The 24,739-nt window shown below is 54.9% G+C and overlaps 1 protein-coding gene across 1 annotated transcript; it reads right to left on the bottom strand.

The window, feature by feature from the left end:
• On the bottom strand, positions 1,425 to 24,457 carry LMX1A (LIM homeobox transcription factor 1 alpha). The gene is made up of 8 exons (XM_021405512.1): positions 24,357 to 24,457; positions 23,670 to 23,856; positions 5,349 to 5,581; positions 2,918 to 3,087; positions 2,735 to 2,812; positions 2,572 to 2,641; positions 2,293 to 2,460; positions 1,425 to 1,779 (listed from the first exon to the last, which is right to left on the bottom strand). The coding sequence occupies exons 1-8, from the start codon at positions 24,430 to 24,432 to the stop codon at positions 1,619 to 1,621; spliced, it is 1,143 nt and encodes a 380-aa protein (XP_021261187.1). The 5' UTR covers positions 24,433 to 24,457; the 3' UTR covers positions 1,425 to 1,618.

Below are 24,739 nucleotides of genomic sequence, written 5' to 3'. Positions count from 1 at the left end.
GAAATCCCAGTCAGTAATTTCCCATCCTGTTCATGCCAGGGAATTCCAGCCATTTTCCTGTGCCAGGTTGATGGAGCAGGCCCCATTCCCATGGGTTGTGGGCACTGGTGAAAGATGTGTCACTTCCAGAGCCACCCACCTCAATCCCTCGTCTGCAGAAACCCTCAAGGCTCAGCATAGCCCCAGGCCAGAGAATTTTTGACCATAGAACCATAGAATACCCCAAGTTGGAAGGAACCCATTAGGATCATGAAGTCCAACTCCTGGCTCCACACAGGACCACCCAAAACTCAGACCATACAGCAGAGAACTTTGTCCAAACACACGCTGAACTCTGGCATCTCAGTGCCATGACCACTGCCCTGGGGAGCCTGTTCCCACCACCCTCTGGTGAAGAACCTTTATCTGATACCCAACCTGACCCTCCCCTGATATTTAATGCCCAGTGAGAAGAAGCGATACCCAACACCTTGCTGACTCGAGAGATTATCCAAACCCTTCCCTCCCGAGTCAATAGGACACCCCACACAAGAAGAGACCAGGCATGGCCGTTGTTTATTTTTTGGGATTTTGTTGTCTTTTAATTTCACTTTGCTACGTGATTCCCGACAGTGCATCAGCATCTCCTGCCGGGTCAGCCACCTCTGGACCCTGCTACATTCAGTGTCAGATCAAGCTGTGCCAGTGAACCAGTGTTCTGAGCCACGCAGCCATTCATTGCATGTCTTTACATCGTTTGGGAACAGCAGCACAAAAGGACACAACGCATGAAAACGAGAAGGGGATGAGGTGATGGTCGGCAGAAAGCTCGACCTGGAGAACTTGCAAAGACAGACCCTTGCGTAGTGTAGGAGCTGCAAGGCTCCTTCCTCTTGGTGGCATGGGCTGGTGCCTCCCGGAGCCAGGACATCACTCCACACCACCCCATCACCCACCTCTGGGTATGGGATGGGTCCGTGCTGGAGGAGAGAGGTGGGGATGTCTCCAGCTCCAGCACCAAGCACCAGCCATGCTGAGTGGTGAGGACAGGATGCTGTCACCTTGCTGTCCCCACCGCCCTGCTGGCAAGGAGCCTGCTGCAGAGTTCACCTCGAAACAAGTGGGGTAACCTGAGAGCACTGAAAAGAACTGACCCCGAAACCCAGACCTACCTCCTGAAACAAACAGGTGTTCCTTCCCTGCCGCTGGGCTTTTGCAACCTAAACACAACGTTTATAAAAAGTAAATTATTTCATCTTATAACTTAAGTGCATTGAGTATTTCCTTAAATATGGTTCACGCTGAAAATAAAGTTACTTTCGCTGTACAGTAAATTTCTGATAGATTAGAAATAAACTTTGTGGATACAATCTGGCGGGACATCCCCGCGCACAGCCGCACGGCTCCACATGCACGCTTGCCACACACGTACACCCAGCCCCACATCCTGGGGAGACATCTCCAGGCTTCTACATCTGCACGGCAACCTGATTCCAACCTGCCAGCTGCCCAGCCTGCCCCTAACCCTAGGATCCTAAGAGAAACATGAAACTATGCAACCCAAAACTCATTGGGTCCCTGGGCATCCCGAGCTGCAAAATGTTGCGGGACAGCGTCCCGTTGCAGGGCCCTGCCACGCTCAGGAGGTGAAGTAGGAGCTCTGCATGGAGTACAGGTGGTCGATGGGGTTCCCCGCCCTTGTCTGCAGTGGCCCTGCATCCGCTGTGGCAAGGAAGCAGTCACCCAGGTTGCTCAGTGAGGTATCATCGCTGTCCATGTCATGGAAGAGGGGTTCAGCACCTTGGGAAGAAGGGAAGGAGCAGTGCTGGACGGATGCTGTGTGCTGCTGCAGCTCCCAACCCCTGCAACTGTCTCCTATTTGGACCCCAAGAGCCCACTGAGATGCTGTGGGGGTGCCGTCCCATGCCAGGGTGCTAAATCCTTATGGGTTGGCATCATCAGGGAGGTGCTGGCACCATCAGAGATGTTGGGATGTTATCAGCAGAGAGATGGTGGAACTAATAGGAAAGAGGTGGCACCATCAGGGAGGAGGTAGCACTCATAACATTCCTACCAGGGCTTCCTCCTTTCTGCTCCCCTTGGCTTTGAGTCCAGCTGCTCAGTGGGGTGCCCTGATGGTGCTGGCCACCTCGGTCCCCCCAGTTTTGCACTGTGAGGTTTATGGCAGCAGGAACCACTGCCTTCCCATAACTTGCTGCACCCCCATCATGCAGCCCACCCTTTGACACCAAGAGGGCAAGCAAGAGTGCAAATCCAGGGGATCTGTGGCCTGCCTCCCCCCTGCAGCCTTACCATAGGGGTGCATGTGGTCTCCAGGCATCTGCGGGGGGGTGAGCCCTTGCCGGAAGGGGTCGGAGCTGTAGACTTGCTCCATGCCCAGGAGCTGCTGTGGGGGGGGCAGAGCAGTGTAGGGATTCATAAGCCCCTCCAGCCCCCCGGGGCCACTGCTGTTCGGCTGGGCTGCAAGACAAGAGAGAGCTGTTGGTGTGATGGGGATGTGGTTTTTTGGAGGGGTGGCTTGGAAGGCCCAGAGAGGGCATTCGGGTGTGGGAAATGAGGAGGGCTGGGTACCAGAGCTCAGGCGCTGCGTGTTCTGCTGGTCCTGCTGCTGCTGCTGCTGCCTCCTGGCCAGCTTCTTCATCTGTGCGAGAAGAAAGGGAAAGAGTAGGGACTGATGACATGGTTGGGGGAGGGGTGTGGGGGGGGGGAGGCAGGAGGAGGCCCCAGCACCCACCTTCGCTCTCTGGTTCTGGAACCAGACCTGCACCACGCGTACGCTCAGCCCTGTCTCAGCTGCCAGTGTCTCCCGCACCTGGAGGGGGAACAACATCTCAGCAGGACTCACAAAGGTTTTGGGGGATTCAGGAAGGGGCAGAGACATTTCCCAGCCCCCAGGCCACACCTGGTGTCCCCATACCTTCCTGCAGGGCTTGGAGGAGACCTCAAAGGAAGCCTTGAAGGCCCTGCGCTGCTGTGTGGTCAGGATGGTGCGCGGGCGCTTGGGCCGCTTGTGGTCCTTCCCCTCCTCGGCTCCCTTTGCTGAGGCTGGGCCCATTTTGCAGACGCTGTCTTCATCGTCACTTTTACCTAGGGATGGGTACAAACAACAAAAAAGAACCACGAGTCAGATCCTTCTGTGTGGCTGAATGGCTGTGCCATCCTCCTCCTAATCCTCCCTGGCACCACCACTACTGGTCTCCTTGGCACCAAGGTGCAACACAGGTTGGCCAACATGTGTCCTTCCCCCTCATGAGCCGTAAAGCACATGCAGCCTTTTGCAGCAAGCTCACTATTTGTTAATTGCTAATAAAGCTGAGTTGCCTGCTAGAAACCACACAAAGCTCAGCAGGCTGCAAGGAGGTGCCTGGCCCAAGCCCCACTGCAGGGTGCAGTGTCTCTGGGATGCATGGGGCAGATGCAAGTCTCTTGCCCAAGGCAGGAGGATGCAGTGTGAAGATGCTCACCACTCACTCCTGCTTTGTGGGATGTCTCTTGCGCTCATCAGCTTGGGACATCGTCCTCATGCAAAACAGCACTGATAGTCCCCAAAGGCCCATGGCCCCACCAATCAAGTAGTTCCCAGTAGGTGTTTCAGTGGCTTTTTGGGATCTGGATGTGAGCTTCCACCACTGAGCTTACTTTTGGTGGAGGGGAAGAGGTTTAACAACACTAGGATTTGAGACCTGCACTGATGGAGACACTGAGATGCCTTTGCACCCCAGCAAGGGGTGCCTACCCTAATGCCCCCAGTCTAGGAGAGGATGAGCTCAGCACGCAATGCTCAGACCCACGCTGCCATGCTCTGGGAGGGGGAAAAACCCACTCCAATCACCCCCCCCTTGCCATTCCCCCAGCACCTGCTCCCCAAATCCCTCCGTGTGTCAAAGGAGAAGCGGAGCCGGATTTGGCTGGGTATTACTTTTAATTAACTCTCCCTTTCAAGCCTTCCCCCAACGAGAGGGGAAATTAATGACTGTCTGGGGCTGCCCCTGACGTCACCTGGGAAGGGGCCAGGGCGGGGGACATTGTGCATGCCCCCAGCCCGACCCGCCGGCACGGGGGGAGCCAGCACGGCCGCAGCGGGGCCGGGACATTCCTCGCCTGGGAGGATTTAGGGAGAGGAGAACAGTTAGGACGCTTTTAATTGGAAACCGGGGTCCTCTTTCAGAGGGGCTTGTTTGCTTAGGCTCGGCTGGGGTGGGCTTGGAGGAGGCAGTAATTGAAGTGAGGGTTGGGGAGATTATGGGCAACATATGGCTCGCTTTTTATCTGCACTTTCTCATAAAGTGGCCTTTGCTGTGCAGAGAATGGGGGGGCTGGAGGGGCTGGGGGCTGGCAGCCCCGCAGGGACACCCAGCTGCATCCCTTGGTGAAGGATCTGGGGGTGCTGGGGGCTCAGGATGGGCTCCCACCATCTGAGAGGGTGCGTGGCACTGGTGAGCCCCACACTGGCCCCGTGCATCCCTCTGCTGGGACTTTTCCACTGAAAGTAGTGTGTTCCTGGGGAATTTCTGCAACGCAAAGCCCTCATCTTGGCCAGCAGCTGGGAGCAGGGCCGTCCGCGGGCTGATGAGCCACGGGGGAGAAAAGCTCCCCAACCTTTCCCAAAGTGCCCTTTTCCCCCGGTCGGAACAAACCCAAATTGTTGTGGGATCAGTGGCTGATTCTGTTCTTTCCCTGCCTGACATTTCCTCCTCAGTTCCTATTTTAACCAAAGGCGTTTGCATCCCCCATAGAGCAGAACTCGCTGTGCCGTGGCCATCAGGACATCCCCAGCACGCTTTCCCAGGGCTCCCAGCACAGTGGTCCTATTGCCTCCCCACCCTTGCTGTCCCCCTTCACTTTTTATTACCATCTCTGCTATCTGGGGGAAGGGTTATTTTTTTTTGGAGGGGGAGTGGGTTGGGTGAGAATGATGTTAAAGAGTTGTGGTGATTCTTGCTCCATCCCCACCCCCATCCTGTCCTTGCAAAGGTAAATCCTTCCCTCCACAAAGCAGATTTCCCTACAGTGACCTTCTTTTGGTGAGTGCGATTTGGGAACCACCACTGCCTTTATTAGGGACGTCATTAACCCAGCACTTTCTGCTCACAAATTTCCTATTTTGCTGGGTTTCTTCCTAAATTTGTCATCCTGGGAACAATGCAGACATGAGTTGCATCAATTGCATATTCAGGTTTAAATGTTGATCTCAATACCCCCCCACTGGTGCCACCCCAGGGATGTCACCCCCTGCCCTATCCCTGCAGCATCCCACCCCAGCTCTGCAATGGAATATTTCCACCAACCAAGTGACCCCAGGGCAGGAGCAGTGGGTCAGGGCAATGCTGCACCAGGCGGCCCCTTACCGGAATCCGACAGAGCCGGGCTCACCAAGCTCAGCAGCTCACGCTCCTTCTCGTAGTCGCCCTTACAGAGCAGCTGCCCTTCCTTCAGCACGAACTCGTCGCCCTTCTGCAGCCGCCGCTCGCAGACGCAGCAGCAGAAGCAGCGCAGGTGGTAGACGCTCTGCTGGGCTCGCATCACCAGCTCGCTGGGCGCGATGCTCTCCAGGCACCCGGCGCACTTCACTGCGAACAACCTGTGGGACCAAGGCGAGACCCCATGGGATGCACCCCGGGGAGCCATGGTGGGGTTGGTGGGCATCGGTACAGAGTGGCTTTGTCACCTGGTCCATGGATGTGCCAAAAGGACACACATGACTGTGTGGCATCATGCATTGACCTTGTATTGCCAATGGGGGATGGTCGTTTGGGTCAAGGTTGGTGTTTTTTGTTCACCCATGAACCATGAAAGATGAAGACCCCAGTGTTCACATGCCAAATAAACCAACACCAAGCCCAACAGCTCAACTCCCACCATGGGATGAGGGATACATCACTTACTGGGTTAGGAAGCCACCCTCCAACTGGAGGCTGCAGTGGATACCCCTCCACAAACCAACAGATTCCAGAATCATTGAAGTTGAGAAGACCACCAAGATCATCTAGTCCAAATGTAACCCTTAGCCCAGGCTGGCAGCAAGGCACTGCCACGTCCCCATTTTGGCTACTGGCTGCACTTTGGTTGCCCAAACATCACCAGAGGAATGAGGTTAGAGCTGAGCTGGAGTCTGACTGAAGACTTAGAATCATAAATCATTAAACCTTAAAATCATTAACATTGGAAAAGACCACAAAGATCATCCAGTCCAACCATCAGCCCATCCCCACCAAGCCCACTGACCATGTCCCTCCACCGTTCACGATGGTCTTGATGACCAAAAGGAAAAAAGCTCAGATTGTTCCTTGGCATTGATGTGACTATAGCTGCAGCATCCTTAATTGTACAGTCCCTAATAATAACAATGATAGCAATAACCTCTAGCTTTAAACAGAGCTTGTTGTCCTTGACTTTCAATGCCCTGATCAAGGAGCTCAGCAGTACAATCACTGATTTACAGCTGGGGAAACCGAGTGTGGAGCCAAACCTGTGCTGAGAGCTGAAAGTGATTTTTGGAGGTACCAAACCAGAACCTCTCCGCTACCCCCAGATATCTATGCTTTTGGCTTGGATACCATAAAAAAAAAAACTCGCTGCTTACCCAGTCTCATCCTAAATATCTGTGGGAACGGGACATCTGTGTTCTCTGTTTTGATGACTTTGGCCCAGAAAGAGGAGGCAGAAGTCAGTGCACATCCTGAGGTTATCTACGAGTGTCCCCGGTGCCCTGAATGTGTCCTCAGGCAGGACCTGCATGGGAGTACTGCTGCTTTGCCTTAGCTGTCCAGACCCCCAGTTCACTACTGGGTTATTGGTTTTTAACACAAAAGGGCTCTGAGCTCTGCCTGAACACTTCCAGCAGCACTGGGTGCTCGTTGCTCTGCCCATCTCCCTTGTCCTTGCATGGTCCCAAGGAGGAGAGCTGCCTGCCCAGAGCCACCAGGCGCCGTGCTTTTAGTCCTTATTCTTGGGGGCACTCACCAAAAAAAACACCTCAGGAATGCAAAGTGCTGAGTCAGCCCTGTTGCTATCAGAAGAGGAGCAGATGTACGCGATAATCCCACCAAAAAATGGGGGAAAAATAATATGAAAGGTTTTCCTCTCCCCTTCTCATTTCCCCACCCGACAGCGGCTCAGTGTCCCTCAGCTGTGCAAGCCCAAGGGGACGAGAAGGCGGCAGCTGGTGGCATCTGTGCCTGCCTCGGTGACCAGCGCTGCCCCTGGAGATGAGCCCTTCCGTGCTGGGAGGGGATGGCCCCCACCTGCCAGATGTGAGCACAGCTGGAGGGAGGGCTCCCACCCGTGTTGGGTGCTGAGGGCTCAAGGGTTAGGGCACAGGGTCCCTAAGGGCACCCACTGCATTTGCAGCCCCGAGGAAGGCAGCCCAGTGTCAGCGCTGCGCTCATTCCGTCTGTCATTACGTCTCTCCTGTGTCAAAGGGAGGCAATTTGTACCCGCAGGGTAATGCATCCTCGTCCTGTTTAAGTGGAGTGCGAGCCCTACCTGTTGGGATTGCTGCGTTCTCAGTGATAAACCACTGATAAGCTGCTAAGTCAGTGCTAGCAGATCCTCATGAATGAATCACAGAACGGTTTGAGCTGGAAGGGACCCCTAAAGGCCATGTGGTCCAACCCACCTGCACTGAACAGGGACACCCACAGCTCCATCAGGTGCTCAGAGCCCCAATGAAAGCTCAGCAAAACCCTGGCAGAGGGTATTTATCAGTCCTGAGAAATATTTAAGTTAGGGAGAGCTGGAGCAAAAATAAGGGCAATGAAAGGAAATTTTATTGTTGCACACGATCCTTTGTTTCTCTTTTATTTTAAATGTTCCTTATCTTCTATCGATTGACCAGTATTAAAATAACTATATATTTTTTTAATTTAGGTTCCTAAAGACTTCAGTCCTCTGCTCCTGTGTTCCCTGTCCTGCAGCATCACCGAAAGCTGCCAGCTTCTGCACATGGCTAAAGCCCAAAGCCATCAGCGTGGCAGCACATCCTGCATCCTGCATCCCGCATCCTGCATCCCGCATCCTACATCCCACATCATACATCCCACATCATACATCCCACATCCCGCCTCCCTGACCCACACTTTCCCATGGGGCTGTCGCAGCACCCGCTGCCCTCTGTACTCCTTTATGCGGAGGAGATGCTTTGAAAGTGGCCGTGATTGACGGGCGCTTCCCGGCTGCTGTCTGTCTCCAGCCGCCTGCATGCGCCGCATACAAACGGGAGCCCCTCCGGGTTGGGAACAGCAATATTCAACGCTGACGGGCAAATCCCAGTCGCCACCGAGGTTGGTTTCGGTGCAGCTCCGCCGGGTAGGTTCACACCCCTCTGGGATGCTCCTTGCAGCATCCGCGCTCCCTTCCCTGGTCAGCCCCAGCCCCGAGGGCCATCCTTAGGGCAGGGAAAGCCATGGGGCATGGCTTCTTCCAGCGGGCATGACGACGACACATTCACCCCAAGAGGATGGACGCATGGGGACAGCGAGGGGCACGGGGCGGGGGGCTCAGCGCCACCGAATTGAGATGTCCTGGCACCCAGCCACCTCCTCACTGATGGGACAGGGGACAGCAGGAGTGGGGCCATGGAAAAATGCTGATCACTCTCAACCCCACACCCGGCGCTGGAGTTGGGACGTGGCTCGTTCCTGGTTGCCCGGTCCCCACAAATCCCCAAAGTGGGGCACCAGGGAGCGGCAGTGGTGCTCCCCCAGCCCACGCTCCGGGCTGTCCCCTGACCCCTCTGTCTCCCTGCTGCCCCCTCCTCCCCCCGAGGCGGACAAGTGTTCCCTTTACTGCCTGGCAACGGCGCCTGGGCTAAGCTTGCTAAAATATGAGTGGTTTTTGGCCGCAGTACCAGAAGGCTGCAGTCCTACAGAGAGAAAAAAATTGAGCACTCCATGCCATGGCTCCAGAAAGGGGGAGAATTAGATTTCACACCGAGCAGGCTGGACCATGGCATTCTTTAGTTAATGCTTAACAAACGCCCAAACAAAAGCGGCCAACTTAGCTGCATGTTTGTAAAATGTATTCTCAGCAGATTCGGGTTTATTGGGGAATTCGCTCGCTTTGCAGCAAGTGCCGTTTCCCTTTTTTTGTTGCTGTTGTTGTTGAATTTCCCCTCTCCCCCCTCCCCAACCCGGCTCCGTCCCACTGGCTGGATACATCCCAGAGCTGCAAGGGGATGTAGCAACCGCGCTTCCCTATAATCCCCCCTTACTGCTGGGTTCGGGGACCCCAGGAAGCGCTTAGCCAAACCCACACCCCAGTTCCTGTCCCGTAGTGCAAGCCCCATCCCAGCTCCACACCCAGCCAAAAGCGTGGGCAGAAAGTGAGCTCCTGGGTAAAACCAGAAAGCACTGAATTTTGGGAACCCCCATCTGTAATATCCTGCATCACTGGGAAGGACAACGGCCTCATGCAGCACCATTGAGCACCTCCATGCAGGAGGGACGTGGGGAGCGGAGGGCATCTCAGCCTCCCCCGCCCCGCCGTGCCCCCAAGAAAAGAGGGATAATTGAAACCCCACAATATCACCGCTCCGATTTAATATCGAGAGGAGCGCACGGGAGCCAGAGGTCAGAATTAATTACACCCCACCATATTTCAGCGCGCGGCCGCCGCTCCACATCCTTTCCTAGGGGAGCGGCGCTTCCACGGAGAGGTCGACAGCCATTATTAGAAAGGGCTGATTTCAACGGACCCCCAGGAGCTTTTCAGAGCCTTTGTTTGCGCCGAGATTAATGGAGAGGCAAACGATGGAACAGCAAAGCCACCACCAGCAGGAGGATGCGCCGTGGCCACCAGCAGCCCAACCCGGCTCTGGGCAGCGGACCGGCGGAGAAGGAAATGTTGTTGGTGCCATTCATTTTTTGGCAGATTAAAATGTGATTCTCTCAAAATCCTTTTTTTCTTCTTTTTTTTTTTTTCCTTGCTTTCCAGGAAGCAGGAATGCTGGATGACCCCACAGCAGGCTCATTTTCCTGCCCCATGGGGTGCTGGCGGCGCGCTGGGTTGCTGGGAGGGGGTGGGGGGGGAAGGAGCGATTTCCATCCCCTTCCTCAGGTTGAAAAATGAAAACAAACAAACAAACAAATAAATGAAGAGCCAATTTCCCTGCAGAATTTCAAAAGGAAGATTAATAAAATAGAGAAGGATAAGAAAAAAAATAAAAGCACTTCCAACCCACAGGGATTGCAGGCACGGGCACGGGGTGGCCAATATCCTGCGGAGCTGCGAGGTGCTTCCCGGTGCTCCAGCGGCTGTAAAAACCACTGGGCTGGATGAAATCTAAACAGAGACAGCACAGCCCGAAATAGAGGCCAGCTGCTCGGGACCGGCACAGCAAACTGCATCTTGCCAGGCTGCATCCTGCATCTCCATGGGCTCAGCCTCGCAGCAGCCACTGTTGAAGCAGGGTTTTGCAGGAGCTCTGAACAAATGGAAATATTCATCCAAAACAACATTACATTTAAACCATCTTTCCTCCGCTCTGGCTCATCTCACATTGCAGTGCTCTCCTGTGTGTGCTCCCAAGGGTAACAAACCCTTCGCATCCCGCAGCTCTGAGCATCTGCAGGAGCACAGCCCTGCAGCAACCAGTAACCAGAAAAGAGCAGTGATGAGCGTTCAACACTCACACTCTGGTTGATGCCTGCGAGTGTGATGCAGCCTCAGACCCTGATCCAAGTGTAAGAGTCAGTGCCCACCATGGGTGCAGTGCTCAGGGATCCTACAAGTGCTCAGCACTGAGGCTCATTCAGAGCTTCCCCATGAACTCAGCTCCTTTACTTGCATATAATACACCATACAATATTTAATCACATATACAGATAATTATTATCTATATAACGTATACTTGTATATATTTATATAATAGAATAAAATAATTACACCGGGTTGGAAAAGCAAACACTTTTTCTCCAGGAGACGGGTTCCTGCCTCCCGCTCGTTCAGGGTTATCGCAGCCCTTCCCTGCAGCCCCCGGCAAGGCAGGATATTACTTTGTTGCTTATTCATTTTATTGCTTCTCCTTTCTAAATATTTGCTTGGCAGGGAAAGGATTCCCTTTACACCGTATCTGTTTTTTACAGGTCAATTGGATTTCTGGCTCTCGCAATCCCTCTTCCCCTCCAATCGCGTTTGCAAAACAAATATTGGTTGTACCAATTAGTGGAGGCAGCTCAGCACTGTCGGCCCCACACCAGGAGGCTCTCCTGGCCCCAAAACATCACTGTGGGAGCCCATGAGGGGCTGTGGGGGCCCGCAGGGAGACATCAGCCAAAAGGACATTGCACAGCACAGCAGCAAGGGAAAATCTTTGCAGGGCATTGAATTCTTGCTGCGGTGCCCGCCGTTCACTCTGAAACCTAATGGCTGCAAGCAATGTGGCCAGGTAGATCGGATCCATTAACCCCCCAAGCCACCAACCCACAGCAGAGCATCAGAATCCTCATTTCTTTCACTGAGAGACTGAACACAGCGCTTGGCTGGGGTGGGCATGGGGTTGGCCACCACAGATCCCATTACTCAGTGAGGGCGGAGGTGACAGGGTGGCCGCGTGCATTGGGAGCACACTGCTAAATATGTCCCGCCCGTGCCAAAAGTCACAGCCCCAGGCAAAGGCGCGGGGGGGGGGACAGAGGGCACACGCCTGGTACCCAGCACCGCGTCCATGTAGGGCAGCAAGAGCCGCATCCCCCTCCCTCGCACTGAGCGCATCCCTTCCTTTCGGTGACATCCCCGCGATGTCACCCCCGGCCCCTGTCCCTCAGCCTGCTAAAGGTCAGCCCCAGCGGCATCCCGCCACATATGGAGATTGGTTCGCCGTGGGTCCAGCCATCCCTTCGCCGCAGCTGGGCGAACAATTCACAGGGCATAAATTTATCCGGCAGATTTCAGCCCACGTGCTCTTTGCTAAGAGTCAGTGCAGAGGCTGTATTTTATCCCTTTGGGTTTCTTTGGCGTGCAGTCAAGCTCCTGACCCTGATTTACTCGCAATCGGTCAAGAGACACGTTCTACCCCCCTGCCTGCATCGTAGGGTCCCGCATCACGCTGCAGCCCCCGCTCCTCTGCAGCACCCCCAGACGTGGGCTCCCCGAGTTTCGCTGTCTCTTTGCCCCCCTATTTATAGCCACGTGCGTGGGGAGGTGACCGAGCTGCTGAGCATGTGATGGCAAATGCTGCTCCTGGACGTCACTGAGTCCTCCTGCGTGTGTTCTGCTCTCGGGGTCAACCAGAAAACCCCTCTCGGTGACACCAGCTTTGCAGACCTGGCCTGGGGAGCTTTGTGAACCATATCTGGGAAAGTCTCCACTGGAGGAGGAAAGATGAGAGCATCCTTTTGTGAAGCGAATGCATACAGCAATGACAGCAATGGGGAAAGAATGCAGAGGAAAAGGGCGACGTGAGGGATCGGGTCTAGCATCAGCCATTATCTGACATCTTCATTGGTGATCGCAACGAGGGACTTAATTAGCATGTTAATAACATTAGCAGGAGATAATAAACTGGAGAAGATGGGAAGGAGGCCCTGGAGAGAGAGATCACAGAATAACAGAGGATAAGCAATGCCGAGTGCGCTCCCATAAGCTGAGCACCCCAGCTGGCTAAATACTACTTTGTCCCTAAAATACACCTGTGCCAGCCTTGTCACTGTGTCCCCACCATGGCACCAATGTCACAGCACCCCAGCTGCTCTCGGCCCTCTGGAGGGTCTTACAGCGCAACCAAGCCAAGGACAAGTCAATTCCTCCCACCGGAGCTAGGACCGGTGGTAGAGCACACATAAATTTGGGAGGCTCTTGGCCGTGCGGCAGCCCTGCATCAGGAAAGGGCAGGAGCTTTATCACCCAAACGGGGATTAGAAGTGGTTCCTAATGCACGAGTAGCTGGAGGCAGAAAGGGAGGAGGGAGATGCTCTGCAGTGATTTGTGGGCTGTTCTTGGGCCGTCCTCGCTGCCAGGTCTTGGGCAATGGGATGACTTTTGCTGCAAACTGGAAGAACGGGAGACATATGTGAAGGAGGAAACTCGCATTCCTCTCTCATAAGAAATCCCTTCTCACTTTCCCCCAAATCACTCGTACACCCAGCGCTCAGCCTCTCCAGGCTGCCTTGGACACCGTCTCCCTCCCACACCCAGATGACCTACTCATCCAGAAATGGCCAGGGCGGGATGATCTCCTCCTCCCTGCCTGTGGCCAGCAAGCCAGGGGGACTCTACATGCTCCTCCATGGAGTGGAGATGCAGAAAATTCTGGATACATCCAGTGTATGAGGTCCTGAGACCCTAAAACTTGCCACTGGCTTCACTGGGGCTGTGGGTAGTGAGGACTCTTCCCATGCGCAGGGCTGGGATTTCACTTACTTGAGATGCTCTCCCCATTTCCCAGCCCAGCATGGTGTGGGGAGTCACACTTGCTCTCATGCAAAGTCAGAGCCTTCCCAAGAGCCTGGCAAATAAATATCTGAGCACAAACAATCTGAATCAAAGCACCACAGAGCCCCCCAGGCCATGGAACCCACCACCGTCACCTCCTAGGCAATCCTTCCTGCTGCCTCCCACAGTGCGTTAACTCTGAAACCTACTGATTACTGCACGATCTGCTGAACACCTTCCAAGCTGAACCTCCTGGGCTGGGTAAGGCAAAGGGACCCTCATGTCTCTGCGTGGGCTGATGCTGCACCCTCGCAGGGCACCCAGCCACCAGCTAGACTTGCTCTTTCAAGCCTCCATTCCCCAGGCAGGCAGCAAGGCTGTTATTAGGGTTTGAGGCAGACCAGTGGTTGCCTTCTTCCCCCATCAGCTCTGCCCCATTGAAGGATGTGCAATTCCCAGTGCAGCACCTCTCATTGCATAGATATTGGATTTGGGAAATACTTTCTGCCGCAGGTGAAGAGCTTTCCCTGCTCCCCATGACTCCGCTTTTAAATGAGGGAGGCTGAAGGCGGCATCCCAATGTGCTGCAGATATAATAGGACCCCTCTTCTCTCCCCACCAGTCTTCCTTACAGCGTTGTGTGAATCCAGCCCAGCAGCCACCCCACTAATCACGTTTTCCAGGTTGTAAAACCCCTCCTTGGTTGCTGGGACGGGGCCTAACCTCGCCATGCCCCTAATAGCCTCAAGGTCCTCAACGGGGAATCGCGCCCAGTTTCTGCAAACTATTATCTCACCTAATTCCCTCCATCCCGTCACTTAAGGATTTACAACACAACCTCCTCTGAAATGGTTTCTGGTAAATTCTTTGAAAGCCCTTCTGGTGCTCACATCATTGTCAGGGTCAGCAGTGCATTAATGGCAGAGCATTTACGCGCCGGGTAACTCATCCCCTGGCAAGCGCGTTTGTGCTTTTTAAATTCAGGAAGCAATTAATAGTTGCCACAAAAGCAACGTGCTTCTCTTGGGCCATAAAGCCCTGCCTCGCTTTGGGGAGTTCGGACCCTGCCACGATCCTCCAGGAGGAGGTCTTGGATGGGGCTTCTTCTTGGGGTTCTTACACACCTGTAACCCTGGGAACTGGGACTCCTGAGGCAGCTTGAGGGGAGTGTTTCAGGAAACAGCACAGATAACACTGACATGAGATCTGAGCATCTTCCAGCTTAGCCTGGAGCCAGAAATGCTCCCACTGAGAGGCAGGGAAGGACTTTATTAAAACTCCTCACTGTGGCACCTGGAGCTTTTAAAAACAATAGGACAACAAGGATAAGGCTGTGGTGAAGCCAGGTTCCCAGCAGCACCTGTAGACTTACCAGGCATCCTGCAGAAAGCCAGAACACCCCAACCCTGGAGCTCAGCTTGGTTGGCTCAGCAAAAAAGAACCCAACACTGGAGCCCAACTTGGTTTGGCTCAACCCAAAAACCCCCATATCTAGAGTCCAATTTTGTTGGCCCACCCCAAAAACACCATCCCCGGAGCCCAGCTTGGTTGGATCACCCCCAAAAATACCATCTCTGGAGCTCAGCATTCCCTATTCACCCACCCCCCCAAGCCCAGCATCATCGGCTCACCTCAAAAGCTTCCATCCCTGGAGCCCAGCATCCTCAATTAACCCCCCAAATCCCTACCACTGGAGCCCAGCTTGATTGGCTCACCCCAAAATCCCCACCCTTGGAGTCCAACACCCTCTGCTCACAACAAAAAAAAGGCAGCACTAGGAAAGCAGAGTCAGAAGAACCTTCCCGATGGAGCTTCCTCCTTTCTGACTAACATGCCCCCCCCCCCCCCCCACAGCACAGAGAACCCACCACAATTGCTCTCTGGTTGCTGAGCACCCCAGCTTCCAGGAGTCATGCTTCCTTCCCATGTCGGCCCCTCTCAGCCATCAGCAAGCAATGATTTCCAGCCGTACCCTCTGCGCAGGACTCCCAGCAGCTGCAGCCCGACCCGTGCACATCCTCTCCCTAATCCTTCCTGCTCCAGTCCCTGGCTTCTATTATTTTCTGGCAGGAGCAAGCACCGCATTAACCCTCATGCACAGCTCGAGCATCTCTCAGCACATCCCAACCTGGATCCAAATTATAAATGAAATGTTCTTGTAACAAGAGAACTTGTGAGGGCCAATTGCCCATTAATATTATAAACCCCCGCTAATTCTTATTTAATGAGCCATCCAAAGGACCCCTCATAATGGCTTTATTCAACCTAAACAAGTTGTTATCAAGAGGGGCTGTCTCTTCCCAGAGAAGGACCAGCAAATGTTGTCCAGCATGGTTTCCCCAGCTTCAGGGGAAGTCCTGAAGTTGGGGAATGTTGTCTGTGTGTCACAGGTGATGCACAGATATGGGATCAGCACAGCTCAAGTACCCAATAGCGCAAAACAACACTGGTCTTCAGGCTCCCAAAAAGGGGCCAGGAAGAGCCCCAGTACCCAAGCTCCCTGCTGACCTTGAAGTGCAGGGCTGAGATGGCTGGCATCATATGACATGTCCCAACGCACTGCGGGCTCTGCTCAGAGAGGACACGCCGTCAGATGAATTTAACACCCGAGAGCATTCCCGATCCCACTGGAGGAATTCCTGGCAGGGGCTCAGGAATCGCCCACCAGTGCGAGCAGCCGAGTGCCATCACACTGGTTGGGCTCCAGATGACCGACTCGGCCCTTCTGGCTGGTGGGCTGGCAGCACACGTGACAAAGGGTTCCCATGCTGCTCTCATATGCCACTGTTTGTTTGAGAAAGGTCTTTTAAATAAGCCTACACCTAATTGGCTGCACGGAAGGAGGTCCATGTGGATGCCCCATCCCTGGAGGTGCCCAAGGCCAGGTTGGATGAGGCCCTGGACAGCTTGATATGAGGGAGGGTACATCCCTGCTCATGGCAGGGGATGTGGCTGAGGAGGCTTTGAGGTCCCTTCCAACCCAACCATTCTATGATTCGTGGGGTGCACAGCAGGCCAGCAGACATTGCAAGAGCAACAGTCTGGAATGGAGGCATCCCCCAAGGAACAACATGGAAAGAGCACGTCCTCAGAGGCTAGTTCCTTGGAGTTTCCCAAGCCATAAGTGATGCTCGATGCTGGGAGGAGCCTGAAAAACACCCCTATCACAGGGCTGGTCCCAGGACAGAGCAAGTCAGACCCTGCCCTCCTCTTCTTCCTCCTCTTCCCTTCTGGCTGTCCCCAGCCCCAGGTTCTGGAGCACAAAGAGTCAGATCTGCCTGTGCTGCTGTGGGGCCCTGAGCCAGCTCTGGTCATAACCTCAGGATGAAAACATCGGCTCCAAAACACAGCAACAGGGAAAACAGACAGGACACGTATGCACAGCCAAGGATTCCTGCGATGGGCAGCACTCCTACAGTAGGGTTGGGACAACGGGTGATCTGGTGCACCTGCTTTGAGCCACGGGTTTCAGGGGATGCTGCACTCTTTTGGGGCAGGCTCCCAGCAAGTGGCATGAGCAGGGGATTGCCTTCCAGCCCCACAAACCCAGGAGGAGCTGTTGATAGGGTTTGGCAGCACTGATCCACCCACATCCCCTGTGATGCTAGTAGGAGTCAGGTGTGTACACCTGGAGGGGACACAGCCAGGTCATGCCATGGGTGTCCCAACACATGATGCTAAGAAAAGAGGTGGGAAGCGTGGAGGAAATAGGGCCAGGTCAGAGCAGACACGAGAAGCCAGAAAGTGTTGTCAGCTATTTTTATCTGCAGGGCCCAACACTTAATACTTTCCTATCTCCCACAAAATGTCACTCAAGCGCCAGCCGTAAGTTTACACCGCTCACAGACAAGGGCTGAAACCTGAGCATGTAATCCCTGCCCCAGTCAGAAGTTTTAGTGGGATTCACAGTGTCTGGATGGGGAAAGATGAGAAAAAAAAAACACCTTTTCCAACCTGAGGAATTGGAGCTGGGGCAAGGAGAGCCAGAACATGGGCATAGAGGGTCATCTGCCCCATCTGCAGGACGTGGGCATTGCTGTTCCTCCAACTGAGCACATCTGATGACCCCAAATGCTACCCCCTCCCTTCCACCACGGGCTCCCTTGCCTCCATAAAGGCGCAGCAGAGCCAGGCCATTATTAGGGTCACATCCTGCACCCTCTGCACCACATGTCTACAGCTCAATGTGAGCAAACAACGGGGAAAAGCAACTCTGCTGGATCCAGAAATCATCTCCTGCAGAAAGGAGAGGGGTGAGAGCCCCCGGGAACCCACGGCAGAGGCAGAAACCCGCATTCCTGGGATGGCCGAGAAATGACCACATCTATCTCCCTCCATCTCCGGTTTCCAAAGCATCGCCGTCCAAGAAACTCCGGTGGATTGGCCGCAGTTACACAGAGGCACGCAAAAACCATAGTGCTGCGACTCGAGCAACTCCACAAACATCTCACATATTTCTAAGGACGTTAAAGAAATGCACGTTTCCCCCCCACAACCTTCCCCTTTTTGTGAATTTATTAAAAATAAAAAAAAATGCCTCGAGGGATAAAGTCATTTAGAACTACTTAAGGAACACAAAGCATAAAAAGTCCGTAATTATTGCTCTGCCAAGGGCTTGTCAGTTTGAAAATCCCCGCTCTTGAACCACTAATCCTCATGGAAAAGAAAAAGCCACGCAGCTCCGGCAGGATGTGCTGGCGGTTGCCTTTCGCTGCCTTTTTCCAGGAGGCTGCAGGGGAAGGCGTGGGCTCGGCTCTCGTTTCGTTAGCACCTTTCACCCACAGCGCTTTCCCCGATGGATGGAGCTGGACGTGACGCGCGAGGCTCCGCCGGCGCCGGGATGGGGAGGGAAGGACCTGGGCTGGTGTTTGGAGGCAGGAGTGCCTGAAACAGGCGAAATAAATCAGCGCGGGGTGGGGGCAGGTTGAGTCGAAAAGCCAAGGGTTCAGGGAGTTGCTGGGATTGTTATTGTGTCGTTGGAAATAGTAAAAAGAGACGTTACTGGCAGCAAAATCGCGCTTACTCCGGAGGAAGGGGTGGGCCATCCCAGCAGAGCCGCGTGGATTCGGGCTCTCCAGGTTCATACTAGGCTTCCTATGGGATGGGTGGCACCGGGTCATCGTGCCCGGATGAGGGTGGGTGGCACCAGTGTGCCATGGGGTTCTTCGGTGGTCATGGAGAAGTGGCCTCATGAAAGCAGGCGCATCCCCAACTGCATCTCGCTCACAGTACAGACGCTTCCTCCACCCAAAAATCACCCCAAAGCTCACCCCTCACTCATAGGGACCTATGAGAACTCCCTGAAGGGCCCTTCACCCATCTTGGATCTCCTCTCCCATCACTTTCTCCCAACCCATCTCCATACCTGAACCCTCCCATGCCCATGGGTTTGCGTATCCTCAAGGCACTGCATGCAGGAAACCTCTCTTCCCTTCTGTTTCTCCTCATGCCAAAGATGAAGCAAGCTCAGGCTCCAACCTGGAAGACTTTAAGCTTCATTAAACTTTTAAGCCAGCCCACAGGGGCTCACTCTTTTGTAATTATGGATGCAGAAGGAAGGAGCAATGTTCACCTGAGCAGAAATCAAGAAGATTCAAACACTTAATGGCTTTCCTAACCAAGCTCCCGCGCCCACAGCACTGTTTAAGAGGATGATGCTCGATAGCACTCCAGCGCTCTGCCCGGCAGATATACATAATTAAGCACTGCAATTCTCTACTGCCAACCCAGTTGGCCATGAGTCAGAGCCATTCTATCACACCAGAGACCACCAGTGCCCCAGCCATGAGGGCCTCCATCCATGGCTTTGGCCAAGCATGCAGAGATCATCAGTATTTCACACAGTCTTTTGCAGGATTAAATACTTTTAACAGAGTCGGCAAGTGCTGAGCAAAAACGTCAACAATTAAAACGTCCCTATGTTTTCAGGATAGGAGCATCTAGAGGGAAAAAATGACAACCTTGCCTCCTTCTAATGAAAAATTGCTGCGTCTGAGAGCCGCCATCAACCCATCTCTCTCCACTTTCCAAATTTTTCATCCCAAACACTTCCCCGAGCTTTCAATAGTAAAGACAACACCACAGCCTCCCTCTTCCTGCTCAGCTGCTCCAGGGCAAGGAGCTCTCAGTGCACACAGGGTCTGGCAGCCGTGCCCGGAGGGGTTTGGGGCCGGGAGGCGGTGGTTCCCCGCAGGGATTTTCCATGGTGGCGGCGGAGGCGGAGGCCGGGAAGAGGACAATGGGCAGAGGAGCGGTGGCTGCGTGAAAAAGCATTTGTTCCGCTGTCAAGGACAGAAAGCTCTCCCCGGGAGCAGTGCTCGGAAACAGAGCCCACGAGGGAAGGATAGGGGAAGGGAGCGGTGAGAGACGGTGCAGCGGAGGATGGATGCAGTGTGGCAGGAGCGGTGCTGGCTCTGCACAGCACAGAATACCTGCATGGCCAGCCCTGCCCTTCTAGGGGGTTTTCCAACTCCCTGCCCATCCCCAGGGTTCACTTATCTCAGAAGTTACTACCCCTACCACACTGCCTTTGGTCAACTTTGTGAAAAGGTGGAAAACCCGTCATCATGCACAACACAAAAACCAGGCAACTCTGGAGAGAGGCTGAGAAGCCGTGCGCAAGGAAGGTGCTCAAAGCACTGCAACTTTGGTTGAATCTTTCTTAGATAAATTCATCTAAAAGTACCTGGGACACCTCTTTTTATTTCCTCCTCCTTTCAGCCTCCTTCTCCTCAAGCACCCTCAGCACCAGTGGTTCCTGGAACACATCCCCTTGGCACTCACCACAAGTGGAGAACACTCAATCCAGACCCCTGATTCACAAAGACTGGAAGTCATCCTATCATCTATGGCCACCCTACAGAGATGCCAGTGCTGTGTGTTCATGGTCCCCAGCACAACAGGAAGGGTGGTGAGGAGCTTCAGCACATGAGGCTGCTGTTCCTTTGGGGGTTGTTGGATGCAATGTTAATTGTAAGGCATAAACCTAATTATGGGCAAGGGTGAGGCAACAAAGATGGTCTCCTTGCGAGGCCAAGGCTGAATTCAAAGTGCGGTTTGCTGCAGGAGAAAGGGTAAATGGGAACAGAGAGTAGGGAGGAAGGATGGGAAGGGTCAGAAGAGAGAATGGAGGGCAGTGGGAGTGCAGGCTGGACCCCAGGTTAGGACTTCATCCCCTCGGCATCTCCTGCAGCTGGGGAAGAGCCTTTCCACAGGCTGCGCCCCACAAAGCATGCCTCCCAAACAAAGGTACTGGGCATGATTTTTCCAACCCAGATTTACAGGCATTTCCTCTTTCACACATGGCAAGGAGAGGGTTTTCTTTACCGTCACGCTTCCATGCACGGAGGCACCCACAGGACCCCAGGAAGAGGGGGACCTGGGACTTGCACCTCTCCGCAGATGCTGGCAGCGGCACAGAGCCATCACGCAGTGCGCAGACGGCCCCGGCGTCACACAACTGCCTGCCCCGGCCGGGGAGTGCAGTGCGGTGGCGGCAGGGACCCGCATGCCAGCCTGCTCCGAGCCGTGCTGGCCATCTGCTCCCGCCCGCCGCGGCTGGGGATGTGCCAAGCCGGCACGCCGTCGCCGCGCTCCCCAGCTGCGCCCCTCGGCATGGCCACTGCCACTCGTGGGCACGGGGGCTTTCAGAGCCCACCCTCACCTCCGGCATTACCCCACGGTGGGGCTGACCCCATGGCGTCACCCCCAGGGCAAAGCCTGAACCTTATCATCCTCAGATAGATCAGATTTGGCCAAGTGCCGGCATTCGAGATGTTCCGTAACAAACGTCCTCTGTCCCAAATTTGCATTGTCCTAAGCGTGTAGGCCAAGGAATCTCCCCCACAAGAGCTCTGCACAGACTGTATAGCGTGGGGGGCACTGGCCCCCAGCTTCCCCCAAGGCCACTCCAGCTCCTTGAGAAATGCCCCGAGGAGATGCCGAGACCCGGTCCAGCGTCCCCAGTCTTTAATCCATCTCTCTGCAGGTCCTCGACCTCTTCATGAAGGATAAAGAAATGCAAAACATCTGGTTTAATAAATGATTCATCAATTTTGAGAGTCCAGCAAATCAGCCGCTTGCCTAAAACCGCCCTGCAACACTTTCCACGGGTGTATTTATAACTGAACGCATAGCTCGGCCGTCCCATGCTTGGCCATTAACCCTCCACAGCCTTGGAACAGGCAGGGTGAGGACACATGTAGGAAAATACCACACCTATTCTTTTGGTAAAATGCCTCAGTGTCATACAAGACTGCATCTACTGCTCTTCGGTAGAACACCTCAATGTCAAAAAATACCGCATCTATTGCTCTTCGGCAAAGCATCCCAACAGCCACCAACCCTCCTTTCAATTAAAAAACCACAAACTACAGCACATCCCAGGGTGGATCCTTGCATGCATGGCTGAGGTCGCACTAATTCCCAGCCTGCACGGAGCTTTGGGTGCTGCTGCCGTTCCCAGTTCATCAGCCCCAGCAGCTCTTCCAGCACCATCACCATTGGTGCTCTGGAACTGGGGAGAGCCCAGCCAGAAGAGAACAGGGAGTTTGGGCAAAAAATATATAATATATACATACAATGTATACATAATATATACAAGGCCACAGTGCTCCATGGGGCTCTGCCCCATGTCCTTGATGTTCCCATCCTGCCCGGGCAGGAGCAGCCGCAACGCAGATGGGAAATACCGAGAGCCAGCACAACATCGCCCGAGCACGGAAATAGTTACGATTATTTTATTTTTCCACTCATTCTCATCCAACCCTATGGCACTGGGTGCTCTGTTGGGTGAGGGGCACAGTGAAAGGGAATTTCTTTCATGGCCAAGAGATACAGGAGGAGGATTTCGGGTTGCAGCCCCCAGCACTGGGACGCACGGCAGCAAAACGTGTGCATGCTGAATGTTGGAAGTGTTTTTTTGCAGCAGTATTTCATCCCTTTTCCCTCTACGTGCTCCAAGCAGAGGTACTGTTAGAGCAGAAAATATGTAGTAAATTGCACTGGAAACCCAGGAGAACTGATAGCCGAATTTCTACAGCCAAACAAGCAGCACACCCAATCTCTGCAAAATTTTTGCCTAAAACACAGCGCTCTCCGTTTCACCCCACGGCAGCTCGTTCTTCCGCTCTTCCGTAAACATTCGAAAACAAGGCCGCACGCACAAATTCTGCTTTCAATTTTCCTTGTATCCATAGCAATTAAATCAAACCCGCAATACAGGACCGAGGGAACGGGAGGCAGGAGCTGAGCGGGGCCGGTCCCAGAGCTGCGCCGGAGAAGTTTTTCTCCTCCGGGAGTGAAATCACAGCACTCCAATGTGTGCCACTGCCATAGTGAGGAGCCTGGCCCGCGTTCTGCTGCCTCTGGAAACAACAAGCAACCAGCCCAGAGGCAGATCCAGCAGCCCCAAAGCTGGCCAGGAGAACCAAGAGAACACAGAGGGATGCGTGGCCCAGTCCTGAGTTCTGCTGGGCAAGGAGCCCCAGACCCCATGGCGCAGACATGGGGGGCTCCGGTGGGGCTCCCAGCAGAATATCATGGAACAGCGGTGATGGCAGGAGCGGGACAAGGAATAGAAAGCAGCTGCAGGAGCGGTAACCTCAGCAGCTTTCTCCCTGTTCCCACTGGTTTTTCTTTATAAATATTTTTTAAATTAAAAAAATTATATATATATATATATATATTAAAATTCCCATCGTAATTCCTCCCACACATGGAGCCCTCCCAGCCCCACATTTTCCAAAAGAGAAGCGTTGGACACCTACATCCGATTTCGTGCTTTGGTGCAGGGGAAGGCTCCGGAGCACGGCAGCAAGCACCGAGCCCAGCGGGACCCCATGCCTGCCCTGTGCCTCAGCGTCCCCATCCAAGAGATGGGAGCCAGCAGGTCACCTTGCCTGGAGGGCACTGGGGAAACAGCCCCATGAGGAGCAGGGGTTGGAGAGGTCGTAACATTCCTCCTCCGGATGCTCAGAGGAAAATAACATGAAGGAAGAAGGGATTTTTTTTTTCCCCCTTTTTCAGCGCTTTTCCCTCCACGGCTTCGATCTCACCGACTCCCGACAAAAGGTTCCTAAATTCCCAAAGGCAACGAAACAGCTCTAAAAAGGGGAGAACTCCTCCAAGGAGGTGGGTGCTGCTGTGCTACAAGGGAGAACGAAAACCAACCGCGCGCCGCAACGATGCCAACACCTTTGGGATGCGGTGAGCAGGGATGGGAGCGCGGGGCCACCGAGCGCTTCGCAGATGGGAACGGAGCGGGGGCAAAGGGAGGGGGACGAGGGGAAGGCACTCACTTCTCGTAGTCCAGCTTGCAGTAGAGCTTCTTGTCGCGGTAGAAGCAGGTGGTGTGCAGGGGCTCCTTGCACGACGTGCACTGCACGCAGCGCTCGTGCCACAGGCTGTCGTTGAGGCGCAGGAGGAAGCGGTCGGCGATGACCCGCTGGCACCCCTCGCACACGGAGCGGGGCGTCGCGGCTCTGCCTGCGGGATGGGGCCGGTGGCAGCGCCGGGCGGACGGGGCACGGACCGAGGGGGCCGCCGCCGCCGCTTCCCCGAGGTTCGGGGAGGGACCGGGGGTCCCGGGTGGGCCGCGGGGGGAGAGGAGAGTGCGAGGCGCTGCTCCCGGCTGCGGGGGTGGGCCCGTGCTTTAGGGGAGCTCCGAGGGAGGGGAATCGGCCCCGATTTCGTTCCGTTCGGAAAGGCGGCGGTGGAGCCGCGGCTCGGAGAGATGGCGGTTGTTTGGCAGCGGTGTGAAAACGAAGAAAAAATAAAGAAAAGGGATGAAGGGAAAGCCTTCGTTTCGCTTGGAGCGGGGGGCACACGGTTTCGCGGAACCGCGGAACGAAGCGGGCGCCGGGGGCTCTCCGCGGCCGAGGGCAGCGGCGCCGGGCCGAAGCGAGCCGGGAGCGGAGCAGCCTCACGGATTCCCCTCTGCCCGGGTCTTCCCACCGTGCTCCAGCCCCCAGGGCTCCCCGACTTACCCAGCAGCGAGGAGAAGGGGACGGTGGGGTCCAGGGCGCTCTGCAAAGTCTCCTCCATCTTCAAGCCGTCCAGCATGGTGAGGAGCCGGGCCGGGCGAGGGGCCGAGCCGCCCGCCTGCCGACACAGCCCGGACACGCGGCGCTCAGCTCCGGCAGCCCCGGGGCACCTCGCTTCCCCGAACCCCCCTCCCGCGTCCTCCCCACCATCGCCGGGGTTTGGCGTTCTGAGAACGCGGAGCTGCCGTCGGGGGTTCGGCCGCTTACCTTGGGCGGCCCCGGTGGGGAGGCCTCGGGAGGGGGGGTGGGGGTGCAGCCCCGCGCCTTCAGCCGCCGCCCCGGGGGGGCTCAGCCGCGGCCCCCGGCGGCCCCGCGCTCCCTGCGGG

The sequence above is a fragment of the Numida meleagris genome, chromosome 7 (assembly GCF_002078875.1).
Source record: "Numida meleagris isolate 19003 breed g44 Domestic line chromosome 7, NumMel1.0, whole genome shotgun sequence".
Taxonomy (NCBI): Eukaryota; Metazoa; Chordata; class Aves; order Galliformes; family Numididae; genus Numida; species Numida meleagris.
This window is presented reverse-complemented; position numbering and strand designations above follow the sequence as displayed.